Source organism: Cydia pomonella, chromosome 15 (genome assembly GCF_033807575.1).
Source record: "Cydia pomonella isolate Wapato2018A chromosome 15, ilCydPomo1, whole genome shotgun sequence".
Classification (NCBI taxonomy): Eukaryota; Metazoa; Arthropoda; class Insecta; order Lepidoptera; family Tortricidae; genus Cydia; species Cydia pomonella.
Window position 1 is genome coordinate 7,668,328 of NC_084717.1, and position 10,909 is coordinate 7,679,236.

At 36.6% G+C, this 10,909-nt stretch overlaps 1 protein-coding gene across 1 annotated transcript; it reads left to right on the top strand.

Annotated features, from left to right (window-relative positions):
* The first annotated feature begins 1,439 nt into the window (after positions 1-1,439).
* LOC133525803 (uncharacterized) lies at positions 1,440-5,722 on the top strand. The gene has a single exon (XM_061862191.1). It carries the CDS (start codon positions 3,222-3,224, stop codon positions 5,034-5,036), a length of 1,815 nt encoding a protein of 604 aa, XP_061718175.1. The 5' UTR covers positions 1,440-3,221; the 3' UTR covers positions 5,037-5,722.
* The last annotated feature ends 5,187 nt before the right edge of the window (positions 5,723-10,909 follow it).

Consider the following 10,909-nt stretch of genomic DNA (forward strand, 5'->3'; position numbering starts at 1 on the left):
TAGCTACTAAAACAATACTATAAAATACATTATTTATTTTATAAGAGATGTTAAAGTCTAAGAAAAAATAGGGCTTCAAATTTGACAGTTGACTAAAATGGCGTTGTAAAGCTATATATAACTCTGGTTGTCAAAAGTTCATATTTAACAATCTATATACCCATAAACACAAGTAATATGAAACATAGGTACTTACTTATGGAAATAGAATGTAAAAAAAAAACTATACTTATACTAACTATACTCAACGAGGGGGTTTAGGGTCGGCAACGGGCATGTAACTCCTCTGGAGTTGCAGACGTACATAGGCTACGGAGACTGCTTACCATCAGTCGGGCCGTATGCTTGTTTGCCACCGACGTAGTATAAAAAAAAAGCGTAGCAAGGTAGTTACTTACCACAAAACATTTCAGCTGTTAAACTAGGCATGATTTTTTTCATAGACTTTACATCTAATGAGTACCTAATAAGGTACTACTTTCCTCTTTCTAAGATTATATAATTGTTTGCACACAGGATCTTCAATCCAATGGGCCACACACACACATGTAATACATGTGAATCAGAAAGTACACACCTACCTACTGTAACATACGAAAGAAACTACGAAGAACGACGAGGCCAAACTGCAAATGAAGATTTTAAAAACCCTTCATATTGAGACGGGTTTGTTTTTGATTAGCTACCCTTCTTGTTTTTTCGGATGATGATGTTTTGTTACATGACGTACCTATTACCTATAAGTTATTATCTTCCTCGCATTGTCCCGGCATTTTGCTACGAGTCATTGGAGCCTGGAGTCCGCTTGGCAACTAATCCCAAGAATTGGAGTAGGCACTAGTTTTTAAGAAAGCGATTGCCATCTGACCTTCCATTCCAACTCAGAGGTTTGCTCACGATGTTTTCCTTCACCGAAAAGCGACTGGTAAATATCAAATGATATTTCGTACATAAGTTCGGAAAAACTCATTGGTACGAGCCGGGGTTTGAATTGAACCCGCGATCTCCGAATTGCAAGTCGCACACTCTTACCACTAGGCCACTAGCGCTATATTACATCTCCAGATTTAATGTGTTTTTAACCATAGAGACTATACATCTCTATTGTATTGTATTAATTATTTATTTTAAGATTATTATAATGTAATGTTTACCCAGGTATTGGCTGTTGTATTTATAAATGTTGTTATGTATTTTTCATGTCACTATATGATGTTACTATAAATGTTGTATTGACTTGTAAAAGAGCCCTTGAGGCCTACTTGCAGAATAAATTTTTGAATTTTTTGAATTTTGAATTTTGAATTTCCTACCTTATTACGATTTGTAGAAAAAATGCTATTAAGTCTACAATATTACATTTCTTTGAGACAGATTTTTTCCAAGTGATTTATTTTATGGACTCAAAAGTAATTTGTATTTTATAGGTACAGATATATATATATACTTACATAGGTAGTTATGATAATTATGCTATGACATATGCGATGTTATCAACAGTTGTCTTATGTTTCGCGATGCTACTTTTTAAACGGATTATAGAATTTGTAGCGAAACAAAAACACAGCACGCTAAGTTAACCCTCAAACGCGACAATGCCAGTGTAATTAACCGAATAAAGGGTGACACCGCAAAGCTGGCGTGATGGATCCTTTTAATTAAGCCGCCTAGGTGCCCTGATTTAAATTAAATCTTAAATATATTAAAAATTCCTTTAGTCTAATCTGTCTTCATTAGGTGGCGTTGAAACAGTAATTGGTTTATGAAGAAAACACATGGTTTATAAGACTAATCCTATGTTTTTTTTTCTCAGACTGAGCCTTGAAATATACGAGTAGGTAGGTATATAATCCATGAAGCGGTGATTAATATAAATAGTCAATTACTTCTGAAATGTGAAGCGATCTATTCTTTGAATTGATGTAGATACCTAAGGATCCTTCCTAGACACATTTTAATATAGTTATTGAAGCACAAATTGCCTCTATAACATGCATTTATACGCGATCGCTTACCATCACCAAAAACCAGAGGTCCCACAGTGCATTAAGTAAGACGTAACAGAGGGCTGGCGAGGGTTCAGGATATTGCCTAATCATGGCGCACCCCTGCCAGTTGTTTTACACCCGCCGGCTAACGCGATCAATTAACACGCATTTGTATGGCTTTTTGGGGCTATTGGATACTGTTTATAGTAGTGCGAAAGCTTATGTTTGGAATTGAATATAAAAAATAGAGTAGATAATTCGGTCTCATACTTTATGCCAATTCTGTTATTGGCTAAAAAGTATTTTGTTATTTATTTTAAATTATTGACTGATAAGCAATTAACACTATAGTATACGGTCGCGCGTCCGCACTCGCATTCGACTTGCTTATGTAAGTGCCATACACTCATGGACACTGTTTAATCCATCATACTATTGATGTTGAGGGCTAACGATGACAGAATATATAACTAAATGAGTCAATATTATACAATATTGCAGATACTTACATAGTTTCCACGGTTAATACCTACGTAGATGTAAAAGTTTCTCAAAGGTTGCAAAGAGGTCTGCAACTCAAAGAGCCTCAAGTTGTTTGAACATACATACTTAACACCTTATTTATTGCCCACTGTAGGTAGGTACCTTCTAAACGCCCCAATATTATTGGACTCGTCAAAACTAATCGAATTCTGGATCTTCCATAAGACCAGGTCGATGGTAGGTATCAATTATTTGTATTGTTTTCTATTTTTTATATTATACTAGCAAAGTTTGAAATTGATACGCTTTAATCGCGAAGACGTTAGGATAGACAGATATACTGAGTTACTTTGACACTACATTTAGGTAGTCTAAGTAGGGATGTCCATTAACCCCCTTATTCATAAACGTGTACTAAAGTTACGATGCCGCTAATCATCGTTTGTCCCTTTCCGACGTATTAGTATGATGGAAAGGGACAAACGATGATTAGAGGCATCGTAACTTTAGTACACGTTTATGAATAAGGGGGTAAAGTTCTATTTGAATAGATTGGATTATTATTGACACTCCATTTTATTTATTTCTTGCTCCGTTAAAAGGTACGGTATGATTGATTAATGTACTTACTTAGTTAATAGTTCCATTTAATAGCGCAACATCAGGGAGCCATTTCAGTTCATGTATTCAAACTCAAGAGAATGGTAAAGTAAAAAAAATACGGAGGAAGGAAAACTTATTAGCATAATAATGGAAAAACATCACCTGCATTATGTAATTCTTTTCCTGATTAAATTTTGCCATGGTTCTGAGCCAATTTATGAAGAAAATGATGTAATAGAGCTGCACAAATGTGTAGCTATGATAATATGGCGAATTAAACTCGGAAATATAACCGATGTTACTTTGATCAACGCGGATGCACAGCTCGCGGAGCTGTTGCACTCCATGCCGCGCCCGCCGAGGTTCGTCTCCAGATCATTCTACTGGCCTCACAACATTGAGTGCAACGACGTCTACGTCATCCGCTGTGAGGATTATTTCGCGTTTGCACAAGGACTGGACTTAGTCAGACGAGACCCTTTTTGGAATCCGCGAGCGAAATTTATAATAACTATTGAGTACATGGAAGACTATCTTCAAGTAATATCAGAATTTCTGTTAGATAATCATATTTACAATGTCGCTCTTGTTGCTTACTCCCAGGATCAAAATATGTTGGTTTATACATTTGAAAATCAATATGACGAATGTGATCGACCCATAATAAAGTTGTTAAAACCGCGGTTCCGTTGTTCCGACATTCACAATATCGACATTGACAAAATATTTACATATGAGAAGAAAACTATACTCCGAGGCTGCCGTGTTAAATTTGTGTCACACGACTATTGGCCTTTCGTGTCCTTTTTCGAAAATTATGCTATTGAGAATTATTTGTTAAAATTAATTCGTGACTATGAAGGTATCACAGTTGAACTCGTTGATTTTGGAAAGAGTGAATATTTTGGAGGACGTCTGGATAACTATACGTACACGGGCATGTTGCACGAGATAGAAACATACCACGTGGAAGGAGCTGTAGGTGGTTACTCATTAAATAATAACCGAATGTCAAACTTAGATTTCATAGAACCTTACATGGTTAATCACTACGAAATAGTAATTGCTCGAGCAAAACTGCTTTGGAAGTGGCCTGCAGTCCTGAAACAATTCGGAATAGGAGCTTTATTGGCTATTTTTGGAATTTTCTGCATCGTTTGCCTCACAGTTACGCTCATGGGAATATTTAATAAACAAGCAAGAGATACCAGTCGGGATATCCTGATCGTCTGGGGTTATTTTTTCAGTAACATAAGTCAAACGCAAAAAGCTAAATCAGGAGTAGTCTATAGAATGGTGTTGCTTAGTATACTTGTGTACGTATTTGTGATATCATATGCTACTCAAGCATCCTTACTGAGCGCTACGACCCATCCCATCCGAGAAGATCAACCGAACAGCGCCGAGGAAGTCATCTCAAACTACCAAGTGACAGTCAGTCCTGGTTTGTATGCTTACTTACTAAGAAGTCCAGTTATCAACTTAAATAACGTTAACACAACCTGCAAACGCACCGTAGATTGCATGATGCAAGTGATGGTGAATTATGATCAGCACTTGTTCACTATAGTATCCGATATTTACCACAAGAGTTACATTTGGAAATTTGCCGATGAGAACGGTGAGTCCAAAATCCACACTATAAGAGAACCAATTGGAACGCTTCTGCAAACTATGTACCTTCGGCGTGGGTCGTCTCTAACGGCACCCTTCAACAAATTGCTCCGGAAGGTGCGTTCTGCGGGTCTACTCGATCGGTTCACCAGTAGACTCCATTTTTCCGAACGTCTTAAATACAAGTTCCATGCGCGAAGAGGACGACAGCCCCATTCTTTGGGAGAGTTGAAAGGTGTGTTCATGATTTTGATTTATGGATACTGTATATCAGGAATTTCGTTCATTCTTGAATATATCTATTATTTGTTTATGGTTTATCAGACAGCCTTCGGGGGAAACAAATAAATATGATTAGAAAATGTTTTATTTAATCAAAAGTTAAATAATTTTGATTAATTTTTAATCATGCTTGTTAAAAAAAAAATTGCGCTGTAAGATGGAAGTAAGCCGCTTGAAAAGCCTTGGCAGACTTATATGTATATTCCTGAAATGAGGGGTCCATAACCTACCAACTGGAATTGGTGTCATGATGGTGGTATCAGGTGGGTATAATTAGGAGTATCGATGGTGACCTTGCTTACATAAACTCGTCTGTCAAGGTGTTTCACCAGGAAAAGCCTTGGCAGACTTATATATACTTGAAATGAGGGTACCTACCGACTGGAATTGGTTTCATGGTGGTATCAGATGGTTATATTTAGGGGTCCCGATGGCCACCTTTGAGAGCGTCTGCCAAGCACTTCCGGTAAAAAAATGCTGACAGATTTCGCTTTCCTGTGTCTACCAGTAAATTTCTAACTGCGCCGTATTTCGGTAATAGCTGGGTTAAATCGGCCCCCCTTTTTCGCACCGGAAGGGGCCTTCTTTTTGTACTTTCGGCAAGTTCCGCCGTGACAGACTATCAAATTCGGACTTAGCATCACTTTTATTCCCAAACCATTGTGCAATTTCATCGCGGTATCAAGTCGGTACGAAATTTTGCAATCCGCTCTTCTACCATTATTGATTAATGTATGCTGAAAACTGAATCGAATTCAGGGGGAAGGGGGGGAACAGTGTTTTTGAAACAAGTTTCAGAAGTTGGTTTAGATTTATTTATATGATTTTTTTAAATTAATTTATGGTCAGAAAAGCGTGTAAGTAATAGTAAATTTTAAGGAATTTAGCAGTTATTTGCAGTCAACAAATGCTCAAAAAAGTTTAACAACTTTCCAAGAATACCGTTTGTGGTTATTTTTATTGTGTAATTTTTCTTTTTAGGCAGGTGTGACAGATATTCGGTATTCAACCGAATATTCGGTAAATTTGCCCAATAGAGGTTGTCCACTTTCTCCGCTTATTTTCAACATATTCATAGAGTGTGCCATAAAATAAAACATTGTAGAGCCCGGAAAAGGGGGTTCAAATACAATTGACTTGATATTCAATTTATTCGTTTTGCCGACGACACAGCAGCATTAGAACACTCGGCAACACAGTTACAGGAATTGGTAACAGAGATGGATAGAGTATTCAATAGCTTTGGATTGAAAATAAACATAGGCAAAACCAAAACACTCATGACCTCAAAAAAGTTTTCCTGTAATTTTAGTCCAATAGTATTAAACAACAAAACTATAAACCACATGACATCACTGCAAGAATAGCCATGCATGGTAAAGAAAGCATTTAATGAACCTATCTAAGTCAGAATATCAACATTATACGGTAGCGAAATGTGGACAATGCTTCAACGAGATAGGAAACGTCTTCAAGCATTTGAAATGTGGTGCTGGCGACGTATGAAGAAAATAAGCTGGACGGAAAAAGTAACTAGCGAGAAGGTCCTAAAAAGAGTTCAGAAAAAGCTGTACCTATTAAGAACCATTGAAAGTAGAAGAGGAAACATGTTGGGACTCCTGTTACGATACGATGAATTCATCAAGACCATCATAGAAGGCAAAGTTGAAGGAAAGAGGAAGAGAGAAAAGCCAAGAAGGACATACATGGACCAAGTGAAGGAGAAAGTGAACGTCGTGTCGTATCAGGCTGTCAAAAAAAGGCCAAGGAAAGAAATACCTGGAGATTGCTTCACCGACTAGAGCGCAGCTCTTAGATTTCTGATGATGATGATGGCTAAATACGCCGAATACCGAATAGTTGCCGAATATTTGTGGCATCTTTACTAAAGACGCGAAAAAATGTTCTGGTTAATTCCGCTACCTAATGGTTGCCTGGAAGAGATCGCTTTTTAGCGATAAGACCGCCCGTTGTTTACCTCTTCTTAATGTGTTGTATTATTTGTATTGTTTTTGTATTGAGGTGTGCAATGAAGAGTATTTGTATTGTATTGTATTGTCCCTACTTTACAATGGTTGACCATATACTTCTAAATACAACTTTATTTAATTAATGTATTATACGTTATAAAGCTTAACTACAAAACTTAAAACCTAGATCTAAAAATAAATAATACTAGTCTTAAAATAAAATACTAATAATAATAAAACCGGCCAAGAGCATGTCGGGCCACGCTCAGTGTAGGGTTCCGTAGTTACTCTTCCGTCACAATAAGCTAAACTGGAGCTAAAAGTATAGTAAATTGTAAACCAAGGGATGAAACGGTACCTTTCACCCGAGTTAAACAAATAGGCAAATTTGCATAATCAGTACCTAATTAAAGTAAGTCTTTTTACTATGAAGGGAAAACTTTTTGCGATAACTCAAAAACAGCTAAACTGATCATGTCCGCTATAGTTTTCATTTAATGTCTTTCTTAAGCTTTACTTCCACGATTTCTTTCATATTTTTTGGACCTATGGTTCAAAAGTTAGAGGGTGGGGGGACACATTTTTTTTTCTTTCGGAGCGATTATCTCCGAATATATTCACTTTATCAAAAAATGTTTCTTGAAAACCCTTATTAGTTTTGAAAGACCTTTCCAACGATACTCCACACTCTAGGGTTGAAGCGAAAAAAAAAAATTCACCCCCACTTTACGTGTAGGGGAGGTACCCTAAAAAATATTAAATTTTAGATTTTATTGTACGACTTTGTCGGCTTTATTGATTTATATATCCATGCCAAATTTCAGCTTTCTAGCACTAACGACCACGGAACAAAGCCTCGGACAGACAGACAGACAGACAGACAGACGGACATGGCGAAACTATAAGGGTTCCTAGTTGACTACGGAACCCTAAAAACTGATAAATACTAAATATGTTTTTTTTTTGCTTTTTCCTAATAGTGTGGGGTATTGTTGGACAGGTCTTTTAAAACCAATACGGGTCTCGAAGAACCATTTTTTGATAAAGTGAATATTTTCGGGAAAAAATCACTCCGAAAGAAAAAAACAACGTATTTGCATGCAGTTTTCGCCTACCTATCAATAGAAAGATTTAGATGTATACATAATTTGTAATGGTTCTACCCGTGCGAGCCGGGGTAGGTCGCTAATAGTGGTATATAAAAATAATGTATTGGGTGAGACGTTACGTGAGATATTGAACGATGACATTAGTACATGACTATTGTAGCATTTTGTTATACCTAATGTGTTCTTCGTCAGTAACATACTATTCATACGTAGATCGTATACCTAGATATATCAGAGAATACAGACGAAGGGAGAGAAGTCCATTCCGTATTTTTCGTTCAGTTGTTTTAAATTGGTGTAAGTTTAGTAGACGTTAAGTTTTAACAAGTGAATAAATAACTTTTAAAAATCGTTAGTGTATTTTATATTCAAACCATAACTGTAACGGTAAACACAAACCCACCCCAATCTCCTTATCTGAGTAATTGAATTGCCAGCTTAATAATGCGTAAAACAATCGTAGAATCGGAAAAGTAACATTGCTCCGTGCAGTTTACGGGTTATTAATCCTGACAAAGCGCAGAGGAAGGGTTAAAGGCGGTCGCTGAAATATTGTGACGTTTGCCGGCCGGCGTGTAATTTACATTTTTTGTGATGTTCTGCCTTTCTATGTGACCTACTGACCCGGATAAAGTGTATCAGTACGGAGGAAGAAAAAATAATTTTAATAATCTAATTATATTTAACTAGTTTGGTTAAAAAAAACACAGATATTCGTTTGGAACACTTAAATGCGTGTTTGTTTAACCGAATAAAATATATTGCCACTGTCTATTAAAATTTAAAATGAAATTAAAGGTACAAATGATTGCATTCATGTGCAAATATTTTTTATTACAATCAACTAACACAGATACTGGGCTATTTTATGTTATATAGTTGTTCCGTAAGGCTTAATAAATAGCATATTTACTTTTGCCTTGAAAAGATCTAGATCATACCATTCGTAGCTATTTGTCAACTCGTTATCGCGACAAATACGATCCAAATCTCTTTGTTGTTGTTTCACAAAACATCAATCAATTAAAATGGTCTTCGTTTGGACGAAACACAAATTCGTTAATACCAACGCTAAGATTAATGTGACCGTCGATCAAGCAGAACTCCTCATTGTTGTTCATCGTGTAATTTTAACTTTTATACCCGCCTGCAATAGATAGTCCCTTAATGTTCAGTAAATATCGCATTGTATAACGTTACATTACAAGCCAAATGAGATCGGAAGGAACGGGATACAGAATAGACCCCCGACCATTCATCATTCGCTCAATGAGGCTACAACAATCGGAGAACAAGCCATAGAGCGTCCGAGTCATTGTGTGACGTAATTTTATCAAAAATATCGGGCGCGACAATGGCTCATTGCGCCGACAAAAGTCGGAACCGGATGCGATTCGCGTCGTCCCACCGACAAACGCAAGAGATGTTTTTTACGCAATCTTCGATACAGATAACGTGACAGACATTTGCTGATCATAATGCTTTAATAACATTGATAAAGAGTTTAATTTTGCCTGGCTTGTGTGAAAAATTCACTAGCTACAATTATACAATGCGCGATTGTTAGGAGATGTTTCCACCCACAACTCGCCGGCTCATCGCTCATCGCCACCGACAATCGGAAATGACTTACGAACTTCGAAACTTTTAGTGCCACTTGTACTTTTGATATTGTAAAAGTGATCATTGCATTGTTGCTCTTCGATTGTATAAAAATACGTGTATATGCAGGTGTGCCCATTAAGCTAAACGTATGCTGAGACGCAGGCGACGCAGTTCTACGCAGCAGAGGGGCCACAGGGCAGAGCAGATTGTAAAGTATGAAACGTCCTTTAGTTACACACGGTGCGGTGCAAGGACATACTTAAGTACTATAGGTGGGTACTTTACAAAATCTGCTCTGGCCTGTGCTGCGTAGAACTGCGTCGCCTGTGTCTCAGCACACGCTTAGCCTTATCAATCATCCAGCGCTGATGACCACTTTGATTGTATTGGAGTCTGATTAAGGAAAGTTGTAGCCACTACATACATTTACGAGGCAACACTGTATATCATATGCAGATACAGTTAGGCTAAGTTTGCTTGGCGTTTTTAAACACAAATATCTATTTTTGAAATCTATGCCAATTCATCTGACCTTTAAAAAAAACCAGTCAAGTGCGAGTTCGTTTACCTCGCGCACCGAGGGTTCCGTACAAACTTTAAATTTTCTCAATAAAGACTTTTGACCAGAAGTATACTATTAGTATAATTGTGTACAGCGCCATCTATGGGCGAATTGGCTAACTAATTTGTGCCATTTGTATGTATGTTGGTTTTTAAGGGATAATTCTTTATCAAGTGAATCGTTTTCAATAATTGTTATTTTATTTGAAAGATGGTGCCTTTATTGTAATTTCATAGGAATTTCAACTATAATAAACACCCGCAAACGGGATTAAATTGCAAATTAAATTACAAATTATTTTTTGTAATTAAATTTTTTTTATCAAGATAGAGGTCTGATGTTATTTTTCCTGTAATCTTTATGATAACGTTATTATTAAGTATGTAAAAATTCATAACTTCTCATTCGTAAACTTCGGAGATAAGGGGGGGGGGGGGACGATATTATTTTCACATTTTGCTTCATAAGTCAATTTTTTGACTATGAAATAGAAAATAGTTTTGTAATGTTCAATTTGAGCTCTTTTAAATGATATCCCACTTGGCCTAGTAACTAGACTTTGAAATTTTGCCCCCTCTTTATATTGGGAATTTTCCATAATTAATACAAATAAAATAAAAAAATTACACTTCCAATATGTTTGGGTTAGCGTTATTACTTATTCATTACTATTCCAAAAATCAAAATTTCAAA

Excerpts from the sequence above, each read along its gene's own strand:
- LOC133525803 (XM_061862191.1), top strand. The coding sequence starts at position 3,222 with ATGGAAAAACATCACCTGCATTATGTAATTCTTTTCCTGATTAAATTT.